The following is a 17,019-nucleotide window of genomic DNA, read 5'->3' on the forward strand; positions in this document are numbered from 1 at the left end:
TGGTCTGGTTTTGGCAGGGTCCCTGGTGCGCTTGTTCGATAAAGTGAGGGGGACAGGTCACTTGGTTTAACTCTATGGAGCGCAAGGTTTTACAGAAAACATTCCACATCTGTGCCTTCCACTTCCTTCCGTTTCTTCGACCCTAGCATGTAGTTAGTGGGTTTTCTCCTTAAAATGGCACACTTCTACTAGTAAGGCTATAATGGATTTAGCATGTTCAGTCCAAGTAACTTCCGTAGTATGAACCCTTTGGGAGATCTTCTCCATGCTTGTGCAGAGTAGATTAATGTCCACTGGCACTGTGTCTTTCTTGTGTTGTAGGGCTGACTGGCTATTACTGATAGTAGTAGCTCCCTAAGTGGCAAGTCTTGTTCGTCCTCTCATATTCACTCCAGGTCCTGCAGATAGTATCCCCTTCTATCGCCGCCCTACCCATGAATGCGTTACTTGTCCATTTTGTTAGCCTGCGCCAGTGCATTTGTGATTAATAATATCTGTGTTCATAAACATTACAAAATGTTATATCTGGAAGAATAATGAGCATTTCTGTGTGACAAAGAAAAACAGGAATGCCTTTCCTGATACAAGTATAATTCTCTGGAAATGCATCAATGGCGAGATCACCAAACATAAATGTTTTGTATTTTCTAGCATACTCGGGCCCTTCATATTTTCGAAAGAATAAGGTCTTAAAATAAGAGTACTGAAATGACAGGTATTTTGGTTGCTTTCTAGCATTACTACATAGTAGAGTATAGTAATACAACTAAGACAACAAAAATGTTTATTTAAGTTACGAAGACATAAATAAAACAAACATCGCATGAAAGCTTTGGAGAGCTTTATTGTCGCTTTATCAGTGCATACTAGGATAATGAGAAATAACCCCTGTCTAATCTAGAATTTAAAAGCTAGGAGGCAGCAGATCTATGTACAAGCAATGTTGCTATAATGTGCTGATAAAGTGGCTTTCTATTCCCTTCTGAATTATTCCTGGGTGATTTGCCTCATTGTTCAAGGACTGTATATATCGACCCAGAATTGTTTGTGCAAGTATGATTTGCAATTGAAACACTTCAGAGTGGGGCAATAATAGGGCTTTGCCTCCATGTGGGATGTTTGCTGATGCTATTCTGTATTAATATGCATTTATATTTGTGAATCGCCTGCTGACTTCTCAGATGTGTACTCTGAACAAATCCTACATTGCACTTTAGACAAGGATATGCTTTTTTCTATCCATGATAAATGTACTGAAGTTGGATAGTGCTGTACTACATACAAGGTACAGACAAACCAACCTTGATCAGGTTAGGTGTTCTTATACTGCACTGCTAATCTCTCATGTTATTTGCAAATGCTCTTTTTAGTAAATGTGTTGAGCCTTGTGTGAGACCTCTGATGTTGCCTCAGAGATGGCAATGGCTTAAAGGGATTCCTACATTTTCCCCTTAGTATGAATTCTCTGATGACTGCACAGAGTTGTGCTATGAGTGAAGCTTTTCCCACATTCCGTACACACATAGGGTTTCTCCCCAGTATGGATCCTCTGATGTCTGTACAAATTTGAGCTCACTGTAAAACTTTTCTCACACTCCTTACATTGATATGGCTTCTCCTCTGTATGAATTCTCAAATGTGTGTGAAGACTTGAGCTTAGAGAGAAGCTTTTCTCGCATTCAGTGCACTGGAATGGCTTCTCTCCTGTATGGATTCTTTGATGATTGCACAGAAGAGAATTCTGAGCGAAGCTTTTCCCACATTCTTCACAGTGAAATGGTTTTTCACCTGTATGGATCTTCTGATGCCTGTATAGATTTGATCTTTGTGTGAAGCTTTTCTCGCACTTCGTACACTGGTATGGTTTCTCCTCAGAATGGATCTTCCGATGTGTGTGCAGAGTAGATCTCTGAGCGAAGCTTTTGTCGCACTCTGTACACTGGTAAGGTTTCTCCTCAGAATGGATCTTACGATGTGCATGCAGAGTCGATCTCTGAGAGAAACTTTTGTCGCATTCCATGCATTGGTATGGTTTTCCCACCATTATGGATTATACTTTCTTGCACTCTGTACAACGACAGCATTTTATTTCTTCTGCTTCACGCTTCAGAATTTTGCAGTACTGTAATACTGCAGGTTTATTCATTAGTATTCCTTGCTTCTGTGAATGAAAAACACATTATTTTGAGTAAAGGAGAAAATATGGAGAAGTTTACAATAACTTGTGTTTTTATTAGATCTTCCTTCATACCACACGTTTTCTAGTTTTTAAATGGTGTAAATGACAGGTCTTATGTTTAATCTTTTTTAATGATACTGAACTCTTTCTTACTTGGCTTTGCCCGAGTTTAACTTGTAGCTTGCATGATTACTGCCTATCTTAGCCACAGTCTCTAACTTACTAAGCCACCCCATCAGTTGGTTAAATATCACAGCACATCCTTACGGGGGTTGAGTGGTCAGTTTTGTGGGGAAACGAACAGGTAGTGCTAGGGGCCAGAAAAAGGGAACACTGTCCTTTGGGCTGCGGTACAGCCAACCTGGGGTTTCATGCTGAAAAGGCCAAACTACCTAGGTGTGCAGATGCAGAATTCATTAGTGCTTGAGCGCGGCTTGCTGTTGATCTGATGCTACATAAAGAACCAAAGAGACTTTGTAATGACAATGTTTATGGTAATGTGTCCCAACAGGACTGTTTTGTGAGTAGTTAGTTCTGTTCTTTAAAATGGCAGTCAATACTATAGAGTTAATCTCAAGGAAACTACAAATAGATCCCCCCCCCCCCCAAAACAAAAAAACCTTACAGAGAAGACTATGCAAATGTGATTTAATCATGCATATGCTCATATCAACAAGTGCTGGCAAATGTGATGAAAAATACAGCACAGATTTAAAGGAGCAGTGTCATAAGTGCATACAGTCTTGAATGACCATACAAAAATAGGTGTCCATAAGCATGTTATGAAAAATATGTTTACTCCTGTAACCATTCACACTATTGAATCGCTGCATCACCAGATTCCTGTGATAAAACTACATCCAGCCTCTGAAAGTTCCTCTGCATCCCTATGTGCAGGACATATTCTTACTGGATCTGTTATGAATGCATAGCAAAGTCTACTCTCCAGCTATTGTCCCATTGTAGAACCATGTTTACAAACGTTGAAGCAGTTGACTTGAGTCTATTTGGCGCTCTAGCTAGTGTGGTTTTAAGGGGCCCCTCTCTGTTTTGAGAGAGAGGCTTATACAACAGCTTCAGGGAGGATCACATTTAAAGGAGGCTGTGCAGGTTTGCATGTCTTCCATGGGCTTAGCCAGGCCAAGTCACCGTTTTGTGCAGCATGCACTGTATGGTGGGCAGGCAGGCTATCCTCAAAGAGCAGAACCTTTTTGATTTCTCAGTTAGGTTTACCCAGCGGAAACCTACCCTGACTGACCCCACTCGGGTGTTAGGCGTCATCCACATTCATAGCTCAGCAACTTGCCCAGGCAGCGTCTGGCTTCACCAAGTCATCTAGTTTTGTTTAGCTCCTCAGCACAGTGATCACTTTTCCAGGCCACTTTAGAGATCTTCAAAGCCCACTACAAGAGTGACGAGCCCTTTAACTAATGGGGGCTCTATTTTATGCGACCTTCAAGAAATAAGCTAATTTACATAAAATATATCCACGGTACTGTATTAGAGCTGAAAGGTTATAGTTCACAGATTGGTTTTATAGAAGAGAGTTATGTATTGGGTTCCTGCATATGGATAGTGGGTATAACCCAATCCTCAATATATGTGAGGATACTCAAGGGGACTGTGTTTCTTTTAATAATTACAGGTATTGACCCTCCATTTTATCGCCATTGGCACAGGGTGTCTTTGAAATATACAGGTAACCATTATTTTAACTATGGGCCTGGTTTGTGGCAGTGACATCTATGATGCCCTACTAACATACAATGTGTTTTTAGATTTTTATTGGCATATTGGACCAGAAAATTTCAGTCCCGCATCTTTGAAATTCCAAGGGTACATAGAGAATACTCAGGAGTTGGTGTTTGACAGAAAGAAACCTGGAAAGGTAAAACACCTGATGAGTGTTTTCACCTGGGTGTTGGTATAGAAAAATGTTTTTTTTCACCTGGGTGTTACAAAAATATGGGTCTGAACGTGGTGGTATGATTTTGGTGGAGTGTTGAAATGACTATCAGGATATAAATGGTTTTTAATAGATTGGCAAATCTAAGAAAATATTTGAGTTTGATTCAAGTTTTTGCATTCTCTTTTTGTATGTGCAATGTAGACAATACAATATGTATCTGGGCAACATCAACATTCCTGAAGAAGGTAGTTTTAATAAACTTCAACCCACTGAAACCCGTCCATGCTTTTTTGTGTATAGACACTAGATCGCTGGGATGTCTGAAGGTCAATAAGAAAATACTATGCAAAGCATTTCGACTGCGACAGATAATCCAATAGCCACTGGTGTTCTTGTACAATGATATGAACTTGGTCTACTGTTTTCCCCCCACTTTTGTGTTTTATATTGTGAAATTTCATGTGTTTTGTTATGTTTCCCTTCTATGACACAGTATAGGTATTCTGTATGTTGTTTACTGTGGCTACATAATGGACTGTGTTTAGAGAATGCAACTATTTCCCCCCAAAAAAAGTTTTATATATAAGTTTTATCCCCTTTCCATGAATTGTTTTTATGAATTAATACTTTTTTTTAGTATTCAAGATTGGTGAATTTATGTTCTGATGATGCATTATGGATAAACTATGTGGTTGTAATTGAACTGATTTATTTTGCCAAAGAGGAAATCTGTTTTTTGACTTTTACCTGGAATAAAGTAATGAAATATTCCTTTCCCAAAAGTGGAACTGTCCCTGCCTAACGGAAACAGGCCAATTCCCTTTTTTAGGTCGAGCCTGGGCAGTGCATGCGCTGCTCTGCGTCATTCTGTATTTGAGTATGCACTTGAAGCCCCGCCCACTTTCTACCCACATCTGTTAATGGCTTGTCATTGTCATTTGTAAATGCTGGCTTCTGATTCGTACATAGGCTTGTTAGTTCCTCCTTAGTACCACCCTGCCTTCATTAGTAACCTCCCATGAGGACTGGCCCTTTTATTTTGGTTGTAAAACAGTCTGCTTTATAAGTTGGTCAGCACAATTTTCTTTAATGCCTTCCCCTATTCCACCCACGACATAGCAGCACCCGCCGGCGTTTATTTTATATGTAAAGTATTTATTCAAATTACAGTGTGGTCCGCTTTAACTATAGTGATTGTGCTTATTTATTATATAGTGCAATCCGCTTTCACTTTAGTGGCCACGCTTATTTAAATACCAGCACAGCCGCTTTAGCGGCCGCGCTATAGAACCTTTTGAAAATACTTTTATTTTCTTGACTTTGGGTGAAAGCGCCATACGTGCTTTCACTTTAATGTTGCCCGCGCCCCATTGTTTAGATGCTGCTCACTGTAACCTGAATATGTGAGCAGCGCCTAAAAAAAGGAGCATGACCAGTATTCAAGCGGTCTGGCATTTACGAGAGGTTAAGCTCTTGGCAATAAAAATAACACTGCCATTTATATAGGTGTTCCTTTTAAAAACACAAATAAAAGGAATTGTCATTTACAATGCAAAGTGCTTAAACGCTCGCAAATGCGAGACCCACTATATTGAAAAATGCTTGTTCCTAGTTTTCAAGGCCATTCGAACAGATGTGGAGAAGTATTTGGGTACAATTTACAAACCACATGGAACTAATTCAAACATGTCTGAGTTGGGACTCTAGGCTTCAGCGCCCCCCAAAATTTGACAACATATGGAAGGTGCACTGCTTCCGAAAATTAAGTCTTTTTTTTAACAAAGCACATAGTGCCTACATTTTAAACAATACAGTAACAAACTATAGGAGGTAGCCCAAACCTGGTAAAGACCAGGGTAGAGGTGTGTAACATTCAACAGTATCTCAGAGGGTATTATTTGTAAGGTAACTTCTAAGGGAGCACAATTAATGGTTGCGAGCACAGAAGGGAGAGCAAGGAGACAATTTGCAGAAACATGTAGCAATTGAAAGACTTTTATACATACTTAGTCATATATTCAAAAATAAACAAGCACTGTGTTACATTGAATGACATGTAACCTGTGTTATACTATGCACAAGTGCTCACGAAGTAGTGAACGGCGCTGGTGACACGTGAGGGAGTATGTACAGCGGACAAGGGGCGCAAACAAAGCAAATTATATATACAAGGTGTATTCGTAGTATTGCCCATACAATGAATGCAGATAATACAAGGTAATTTAAATGCGCTATCGCGAGAGAGGTGCTGTGAATTACGTTGTAAAAGTTGACAACGTTTCGGCCTATATACAATGTTAGGCCATCATCAGGACCAGGTTACAGATAGTTAGAAAACAGTGCTGGGGGTCTGAAGAATCCAAACTGGATGAGATGGGAACTGAAGTCCATAAAAAAATAGTTGGTGCTGTGTGGTTACCACTCTGCAGGTGGTGATCTCTAGAGTCACTGAGGGGCATACGGTTTTCCTAGTGATGAACCTAGCAATGTCCGCAAGGCCATCGAGGGTCTGTGTTTTTGCCTCAGTCGCAACTGTATTGGCATGCTGAGGGAGAAATTTGAGCAGGGGTTTATATTTGGCTCCCACCCAGGATATCTACCACGGTCTTGCAAGGGTTAAAGGACTCACAAGAAGATGCCAAAGTGTTATGGGTGCTCCGCAAAAGATGACAAGTAGAGGTATAGGAGACTGCTGGCTTTGTTACCAGTTTTAGCTATTAGTACGTATTTGCTTCTCTCTGGTCTTTCCTTGTTGTTGTGATTTGGTGTGCTTCTGAGGATAACGGCATGCTCTTGGTAGCCTGCTTGCACCGTCCACTCCTGCATGATCGTGACACTACCTTGCTTTGTAGCATCTGCTTTACCAGTTAACGTGGAAAGGTACAATACTGCTTTACTTGTAAAAGTGGCAATATAAGCTTTACTACTCAGTATGAAAAAGGGGCAAGATCTGCTTTACTGGGGAAAAGTTGTCTTTACATCCTACCACATTCTGACCAATGCTACTTCTCAAATGAGTATTAAAATATTCTCCTTCTTTATCATTCATGTAATATGAGAAAGTGTCCTGTGGAGGAATCCCAGTCTTCCTGTGTTTTGCGTTTTAATGCATCACATTTGGTCACATGCACAATGTACTTTACAATGCACTATGCTGTACATAACCCCCAGCATTTCCAGCAATATAGTCTTCAAGTACTATGAAGTGTTTAGAGCTGCCGCCGGCCTAATACAACTCCCTGAATATTGTTTAAACGCATACCATTATCAAGTCAAAATAGAAAGTTGTTTGTTGTGTTGGGACCCACAGTCCCTCTAAAATTGTGTGTTTCATTTTGGGCAAAGGATGGTGGTTGATGCATGTGTATGGGCTGTGAATTACAAAGTGGTGGTGTAATCTCAGGGGGCTTTTGCACTGTGTTGGGGTGACCAGAGGTCCATAGCATGTAGCTACTGTACAGTTCTAGCTATGGTGGCAACCTCATAGTATGCAATCACATGCACCATTTCCAGTCCTGGGCTTACATCTGACAACCCAATACATTCTCGATATTTGAGCCTTGGTTTGCTTCCACAGAACTAAATCGACAACACACCTGATTGGAAGGAGGTGAGAGTTAAATTCCGAGGGCCAGAAACACTGCAGTCACTGAACGAGATGTCCAGCCTACCCGTTTGCCGGCTTCATTTTATACAAAAACTTTTAAAAAATGGTACAAGGTTTGATCTGAAAAGTGACAATAATATTCTCCAATTAGATTTCTCTCACATAGAGGCCAGTTCAACATTCCTTATAGGTTTGTACCAAGTAGTTTCAAATTGGGCATAATTATCTTCTACGATGAGTTACACAGCCCAAACCAACGTGATCTTACTGGTGTTTTTAACATTATAAAAGACAAGGGATCCTTTCTCCTAGCGAACATTGTTGTGGGGCTGCTATGAATCTGAGTCATTGAGGAAAGGATCAAAGACCCCTTTTGACAAGGCAAGGCACTGAGTAGATTATTGGATTTGAATATTAAAGTAGAAAAAGGAAAATAGTCTTCAGTTCTCATGGTGTGACCGTGTTTTTGTCTCTTTTGGTTTAGGCTGCTAATAAGTGACTTTAAGCACATAGAAGAGAGTTAGAAACCTGCATTATATTAGGGCTTGGACTATAATAAGCAACTCTGGACAGTTGTTTACCAGCCTGAAAAAAGAAAAACCAGCTTTGAAATAGCTATGAATTGCTTGAATACTTCTGCTGTGTAGCTACTTGCCTCTAACTCCATAGTCTGCTTAACTCATAATAATTTCGCACCATTAACACAGACAGAAACCTGCCCGCAGGCAACGGAATGGGAAGCAAGTTTAACCTTTTATTTAGACAAAAACAAATTTGATGCAAATCACTGCTGAATGCTTTTTAGATCAAAGATAAACTTATGTAAAAACAACAAAAATATAAAATATTTCCTAATCAGAAAAAAGTACTCCTCCTACGGTTATCTGACAATTCACTATCAGTAAGGAAGCGATTAACTTGCTAATATGAGTCTTTCTTTTACAAATCGTAATTAGATAAGAGTGCCCCAAGTGGTTTCACTTGTGGGTACCAAAACTAAAAACCTCTTGCATTCTGGTAGAGCAAAAGGCCTGGGACTTGAACACTGTGTCCCCGTTTGCACTGGGTAACAATGAAGAGCCAAGTAATTACAGCAACGAACTCTTTAAAATATATACATTTTAACGGTAAACTGATGAAAAACAAATGAGATCTAGCCCCCATGTTGGCTATATGATGTTTTTAAACTTCTACTACGATGCAAATTGAGCTTAAGTGATTTTGATGGAAATATAAACGACTTCACGGGAAAATTCTGTGTTTTACCTTGATCATCAACAAGGGTGCGAGCTTTTATTGAATCACTGAGTTTCCTCTCCTTTAATTATGTTTGCCTTGTTACCTTTAAATGCAAGTACTGAAAGGGAAAACGACCAGGACTTCTGTATATCACTTTATAACAATGTATAACTGCCGGCCACGTGCAAAACCATCAGCTATTGAACACAAAATCTTTAATGAACTGCACAGTAAAGATTCATGTGAAAACATCCGTAGTGAAAACTGGCAAGACGTACACCTTTAATAATGTCATTGACACGTTCACATATATTGAAAACAGGAGTTTTACCTGGTAAATGTCCATTTCCTCTTGTGCCCTGGAAGAGTTAATAGAAAAATTATTGGAGTTAATTTTCAGTCATAAGGGTAGAAGGAAAATAGTGTAAATAAGAATCTATGTTATCAGGAAATCTAGTCTCTTTGGATTTTGAGCATGGTGTGGATAATCCACCTATTGCGTTGCCATGACTACGGTGGCTTGTAATGGTTGCCAAATTAAGATAACTGTTAAATGGGATGCAACCTTCATTTAAATAACAGCAAACAAGTATGATGGCCTTCATGTGTGACAATACAACAATCGGAATTTCTGAGACCGCGGGATGTGCAAATTACTGCACATGTTAAGTTTAAATGCCCTGATTGAGGGATAACAAAGGAAACTGATCTTTCAGATCAGTTTTTCACAGGTTTTCTAGCATTCACCCCCAACCCCACCTGTTTTTAGCAGGCAAACTAACACCAGGGAAATTCCTAAAGATGCAGAATTACAGTAATGCTATGGGTCAACCAGTAGTAGATCAAGATATCAGGATTCCCTCAAAAATTGTAATGAGGAAGGAGAAAACTATATTTTACAGGGGCTGGCCTTGGGAAGAAAGAGGTTAATTTGTTAAGCGTTTGTTCAATGTATATAATAGTTTTTTCTGCATGGCTTGCTACTAATATTACGGACCCCGCACTTGAAACCTAAAAAATAAAAAGTGTCCCACATTTGTTATTGGTGACTTTTCACGCTACACTTCATAGGTACTGCTTGGGGAATGGGAGAGTGGAACACAGTTCCCCCAATTAAGGCATCAGTGTCTCAAAAGAGGGTAACACCATGGCCAAATGAGAGAATGTAGCATGGCAGATGGCGTGCAGAACATGGTTAACAGTATGTGGGTTATGACTGAGCAAGGAGCTGGGAAAAAAATGAAGTTCACCGTGTGAATCACTTTTTCTGCAGAGACACACTGACAAAGTTCCCATTTAAATCCCGTACAGTAAAAAGTTTGGGAGTGACTCTTAGTGAGGATCTTACCTTGGTAAGTCAAGTCCGAACTGTGGTCTCCTCTGGGTTTTTTCAACTAAGGAAGATCAAGAAAATAGCACATCTCCTTACAGGTCTGGCCTTAATTCAGACAGTTAGTGCTTTAGTCCTGTCTCACATTGATTTCTCAAATGGCCTCTATCTGGGGGCGCCTATTGGCCAACTTAAAAGATTGCAATACTTGCAAAATCAAGCTGCGAGACTCATCTGCAAAGTCCCTAAGTGGGAATCAATTAGACATGGACTAGAGACTTTACACTGGCTGCCTGTGGAACAGAGAGCCACATTTAAGGTGGGCTGTATAGTGTTCAAGGCTCTGGAGGGTAAGGGTCCCATGTTTCTTAGATTACTACTGCGCAAATACAAACCCTTGCGCAGTTTGAGATCCATCCACAAAGACCTACTTGAGGTCCCTCGCTTCAAAAAGAAACGTCAGGGAGGCAGCAGTTTTCATTTTTTAGCTGCTTCATTGTGGAATTCCCTCCCTTTGACTCTGCGACACAGTAAGGACCTCCTTGCCTTTAGGAAGGCATTTAAAACTTTTCTTTTTTCCCAGGCTTATTGTAAACAGTGATTGTACTTCCTTTATGTATTGTTATGTTTGACTCTCTCACCAGCGCCAAGAAGCCCTTGGGCGTATGTGCGCTTAACAAATAATAAATAACATAACATAACATAACATTTACATTTAATCTTTTATATAGAGGCTATTGATTAAATAGGTAAAGCAATATTTTATTTATTCTTCATCTAGAAGGCCGCTTCAAGAAGGGTCACTAGCAAATTGACAATAAATTTGCCAAAGTGTGTGTGTATATATATATATATATATATATATATATATATATATATATATATATATATATATATATATATATATATATATATATTACAAAACACAAGGTTGCCCCATTGGAGTGGTCGCACATGGAGGGTAATCAGCACACAGCCCCCGGTCACAGTAGCTGCATCGTAACCCAGGCCATCACCTTTGCTCTCTGCCAAACGCGTTTCGAGCTCACAATAGCTCTTGATCACTGGCTGCGAAAGAATACTGGAAACAGCAATGAAGTGCTCAAACCCCTTTATTTGATTAAGCACAGTCCCGCCCAGGTGGGCGTTAGCCGCATGGCATCATGGTTCAAGTAGTCCGTAATTGCTGGCTCCGTGAATTTACCCCCAAGTGGGAAAATATAAAAGAATGTTTCTTGGTGGTGAACGAACATGGAAAACGACGTTCTACTGCCAATCCTATCCGGAGGTCAGGCCCCCTCCATTTCGAAACAGTGCCCGTGTTTCCAGGCACCCGAAACCACTAGGGAAGCAGCGGGACCACTCCGCGACCGGACCAGCCGCTTAAAATTACAAAACACAAGGTTGCCCCATTGGAGTGGTCGCACATGGAGGGGAATCAGCACACAGCCCCCGGTCACAGTAGCTGCATCGTAACCCAGGCCATCACCTTTGCTCTCTGCCAAACGCGTTTCGAGCTCACAATAGCTCTTGATCACTGGCTGCGAAAGAATACTGGAAACAGCAATGAAGTGCTCAAACCCCTTTATTTGATTAAGCACAGTCCCGCCCAGGTGGGCGTTAGCCGCATGGCATCATGGTTCAAGTAGTCCGTAATTGCTGGCTCCGTGAATTTACCCCCAAGTGGGAAAATATAAAAGAATGTTTCTTGGTGGTGAACGAACATGGAAAACGACGTTCTACTGCCAATCCTATCCGGAGGTCAGGCCCCCTCCATTTCGAAACAGTGCCCGTGTTTCCAGGCACCCGAAACCACTAGGGAAGCAGCGGGACCACTCCGCGACCGGACCAGCCGCTTAAAATTACAAAACACAAGGTTGCGTTTGGCAGAGAGCAAAGGTGATGGCCTGGGTTACGATGCAGCTACTGTGACCGGGGGCTGTGTGCTGATTCCCCTCCATGTGCGACCACTCCAATGGGGCAACCTTGTGTTTTGTAATTTTAAGCGGCTGGTCCGGTCGCGGAGTGGTCCCGCTGCTTCCCTAGTGGTTTCGGGTGCCTGGAAACACGGGCACTGTTTCGAAATGGAGGGGGCCTGACCTCCGGATAGGATTGGCAGTAGAACGTCGTTTTCCATGTTCGTTCACCACCAAGAAACATTCTTTTATATTTTCCCACTTGGGGGTAAATTCACGGAGCCAGCAATTACGGACTACTTGAACCATGATGCCATGCGGCTAACGCCCACCTGGGCGGGACTGTGCTTAATCAAATAAAGGGGTTTGAGCACTTCATTGCTGTTTCCAGTATTCTTTCGCAGCCAGTGATCAAGAGCTATTGTGAGCTCGAAACGCGTTTGGCAGAGAGCAAAGGTGATGGCCTGGGTTACGATGCAGCTACTGTGACCGGGGGCTGTGTGCTGATTCCCCTCCATGTGCGACCACTCCAATGGGGCAACCTTGTGTTTTGTAATTTTAAGCGGCTGGTCCGGTCGCGGAGTGGTCCCGCTGCTTCCCTAGTGGTTTCGGGTGCCTGGAAACACGGGCACTGTTTCGAAATGGAGGGGGCCTGACCTCCGGATAGGATTGGCAGTAGAACGTCGTTTTCCATGTTCGTTCACCACCAAGAAACATTCTTTTATATTTTCCCACTTGGGGGTAAATTCACGGAGCCAGCAATTACGGACTACTTGAACCATGATGCCATGCGGCTAACGCCCACCTGGGCGGGACTGTGCTTAATCAAATAAAGGGGTTTGAGCACTTCATTGCTGTTTCCAGTATTCTTTCGCAGCCAGTGATCAAGAGCTATTGTGAGCTCGAAACGCGTTTGGCAGAGAGCAAAGGTGATGGCCTGGGTTACGATGCAGCTACTGTGACCGGGGGCTGTGTGCTGATTCCCCTCCATGTGCGACCACTCCAATGGGGCAACCTTGTGTTTTGTAATTTTAAGCGGCTGGTCCGGTCGCGGAGTGGTCCCGCTGCTTCCCTAGTGGTTTCGGGTGCCTGGAAACACGGGCACTGTTTCGAAATGGAGGGGGCCTGACCTCCGGATAGGATTGGCAGTAGAACGTCGTTTTCCATGTTCGTTCACCACCAAGAAACATTCTTTTATATTTTCCCACTTGGGGGTAAATTCACGGAGCCAGCAATTACGGACTACTTGAACCATGATGCCATGCGGCTAACGCCCACCTGGGCGGGACTGTGCTTAATCAAATAAAGGGGTTTGAGCACTTCATTGCTGTTTCCAGTATTCTTTCGCAGCCAGTGATCAAGAGCTATTGTGAGCTCGAAACGCGTTTGGCAGAGAGCAAAGGTGATGGCCTGGGTTACGATGCAGCTACTGTGACCGGGGGCTGTGTGCTGATTCCCCTCCATGTGCGACCACTCCAATGGGGCAACCTTGTGTTTTGTAATTTTAAGCGGCTGGTCCGGTCGCGGAGTGGTCCCGCTGCTTCCCTAGTGGTTTCGGGTGCCTGGAAACACGGGCACTGTTTCGAAATGGAGGGGGCCTGACCTCCGGATAGGATTGGCAGTAGAACGTCGTTTTCCATGTTCGTTCACCACCAAGAAACATTCTTTTATATTTTCCCACTTGGGGGTAAATTCACGGAGCCAGCAATTACGGACTACTTGAACCATGATGCCATGCGGCTAACGCCCACCTGGGCGGGACTGTGCTCAATCAAATAAAGGGGTTTGAGCACTTCATTGCTGTTTCCAGTATTCTTTCGCAGCCAGTGATCAAGAGCTATTGTGAGCTCGAAACGCGTTTGGCAGAGAGCAAAGGTGATGGCCTGGGTTACGATGCAGCTACTGTGACCGGGGGCTGTGTGCTGATTCCCCTCCATGTGCGACCACTCCAATGGGGCAACCTTGTGTTTTGTAATATATATATATATATATATATATATATATACTAATCTCCTTTTAACTAAAAATATCTCAGCAGACAGGCTCACTGCCTCCACCACGTATTTGGGGTAGTCACCCTATTAATATCATTACAGGCCAATTATAAACATTAGCAAGAACATGAACCTTATTTCATACCCAGGCTACACCTGATTAAAGTTCAGGTTAACAATTTATAAACGCCCTACTTTAATATGTTCACCACCAAAAAAAGATCTAAAACAGCTTTTTAATTTTTAAGGGACTTTAGGCTCTCGCAAGTGTGGACAGAATGCATTAAAGTGCTTGTAAGGGTTCAACATCAGCCACGGTGTCCACAAGCTCTTGATTAGCCAGAAGCCATCCTAACTCATGTGGGGCCTTTAGGCTGTGTTAGAATGTACAAAAATGCTAATAACTGCTGGACTAGTGCTAAAAGCCCCATATTATATTCATAAAAACAAAATTGTATATGATTTTAACTTAATCAGCCATCCTAATCTTTCATTAACTATTTCTAAAAATTTACCACATGTAAAACATAATTTAACTTTTTCTCACAAATGATATCAAGTTGTCTACTTTACAAATCTGTAGTTCACTAAAAATGGGGAGTAACAGCCTCTTTCTTTCCCGTACGAAAAAAGTGCAAAATACAATCAGATGTAAAAGTATTGCTGTACAAATCATACAAAATGGACAAAGTATTCCTTCAATTGCCCACTTAAGATCTTATGTAATTATTCTGGCACTCGCACTAGTTTTAACGTCAACATCCAATTTCAGGCATGAATATTTTTAAGTAACATTGTATCTCTCCACTAGAATTCAAAACCATAAGAAGGGCCAATAGCTTTCTTTTTCAAAGTCCTCAATATCTTTTTCTAATGGCAGACGTCTTAAGCAAGCTTTTAGCACTTTCTCTTTTTTTAATACAGAAGTTTCCCCCAACTCTGTGTAAAGCCGCTAAATCTACATCCTCATGATACTGCTCATCGTCTTCTGCCAGGCTTCTGTGTTGCCATATTGAAGGTGGGATTTTATCGTGACTTCAGGGAACCCTTGGACACTACAAACATGCCATAACAATAATTATTTCTAGTTGTTCCCTGCATTTTACACTTATTTTCATTGGCTGTTTTTCAGTTGTGATCTTCCACAAAAATGGTGTAAAATGTGGGCTGGCTCCTTCATTTGCCCAGTCCACCATTTATGCTCGGTTTTTATTTCAAACGTGCCACCTCCCATGCCACACAACTGTCACCCAATCATCACTTTTCCTGTCGGCTCTGAATGGCTTTGAAGAGGATTATGAGCAAGAAGGGAATCTTACTAGCCCACTGTCTTGGTCGCTAGCTGTATTGGGCTGTTGGTACTTTGATTTAAGCAAATTCTTTAAGCATAGACCACATAAAACTGTAATACCCTTTTACAGCCCAAATGTTCACACACAAATACATGTATAGGTGCACTCGAATAACGTGTGCTCAGTTTTTAAAATCACACTTGTAGCCATAAATATTACATGATCTTATTACCCAACTCAGTTGCAGTCATTTTGAACAACTTTTGAAGGATGCAAAACTATTCTGTCCAACAAGCAAATTTGGGCCTGCAATAATAACATTTAGGGGATACTCCGTTTCACAGCTCCCTCATGTTAGTGCTTCTCAGGCACTAAAACTACGAATAAACGTGCCTTTTTAAAACTTTAACTACAGCTGGGAGTCATTTCATTGTGAAGCCATGTATATACCGTAAAACCTGCATCGTTAACCTTTTTTCGGATAGCGGTTCAATTTACAAACCCTTTGCTGGGGAAACGACGACAATGTCGTTCATAGTATACATACAGCTAGTATTTCATGGGACAAGGTGCCAGCCAGTCTCGGCGGTGCCGTTATTCTTTTAAATTAGACAGTACCTGAGCGTCATTACAGAGCTGGAATATATTTCTTAGAAATGGTACTTGTTGGCAGTCTCGGCAAAGACGCCAAGCTTTGAATGGGCACTGCGCACTCAGTCATTTTTGCATCCTTAATCACTCAGTTGTAAAGGACACACATATGGTATACAAACAACATTAGAGCACATTTCTAAATTTAACGGCCTATTTACATCGCTGGAATCTGCTAGAAGGGGCACAGACCCCTCATAATGAGTCTATGCTGGCTGTAATGCCCAAGCAGTGGACGCTTTACGCACCCTGTAGGTGTCGAGTAAAGGCAGCTGCCCTTTTCCAACTCCCTCCACCTCTCTTACCCTCCTCCCGCGCGCACAGACAGTGTAGAGAGGAAGTGGGAATCAATCTGTCTAATGCAACTGGGATCAATCTACCTATTGGGATCCATCTACCTATAGGCACCCCTGTGGAGCTGCCTATTACAAATGCGTCTCATGCATGACGGCCAGTGAGCGAGATCGGCAAAGAGCCGCCGCCTGAGAGCGAGCCCGGCCGCCCCACCGCCTCTAGGCACTGTAAAAGGAGGAGGCCTCTTTTTGCTGTAAGGAAAGCTTACCACAGCACCACTGCACTCAGCGCCCAAGGGTTCCTGCGAACTGCTGTTGACAACGTCGCAGAGTCTGACGTAAAAAACAAGCACCCAGACCCATAAACAGAAGTCTAAAACTAAGTCCGCCCCCACATAACGATGATGATGGTAGTAGGCGAGTAAAGGAAAACGGACACGGATATCAACAATGCCACTATAGTTGGATTTGCATGTGTTCCGTTTTAAATTATTTATTTGTATTTTATTTCTGTGATATTTATATAGCCCGGACTCGAACCAAAGGCATTCCAGCTTTATAAAAGAGCAGGAAGTACCCTCTGGTTAACAAACATCGTAAAACGAGTAT

The 17,019-nt window shown here is 42.0% G+C and overlaps 1 protein-coding gene across 2 annotated transcripts; it reads right to left on the reverse strand.

The window, feature by feature from the left end:
* Nucleotides 1-761: 761 nt before the first annotated feature.
* LOC147685276 (uncharacterized) lies at nt 762-16,749 on the reverse strand. 2 transcript variants are annotated; one of them, XM_086941191.1, is made up of 3 exons: nt 16,688-16,749; nt 9,266-9,293; nt 762-2,161 (listed from the first exon to the last, which is right to left on the reverse strand). In XM_086941191.1, exon 3 carries the CDS (start codon nt 2,042-2,044, stop codon nt 1,439-1,441), a length of 606 nt encoding a protein of 201 aa, XP_086797317.1. In that variant the 5' UTR covers nt 2,045-2,161; nt 9,266-9,293; nt 16,688-16,749; the 3' UTR covers nt 762-1,438. The 2 variants fall into 2 exon arrangements, with proteins under 2 accessions (XP_086797317.1, XP_086797318.1); XM_086941192.1 differs by having other exon boundaries at nt 16,680-16,745.
* Nucleotides 16,750-17,019: the final 270 nt, after the last annotated feature.

Source organism: Lissotriton vulgaris, chromosome 10, assembly GCF_964263255.1.
Source record: "Lissotriton vulgaris chromosome 10, aLisVul1.2, whole genome shotgun sequence".
Classification (NCBI taxonomy): domain Eukaryota; kingdom Metazoa; phylum Chordata; class Amphibia; order Caudata; family Salamandridae; genus Lissotriton; species Lissotriton vulgaris.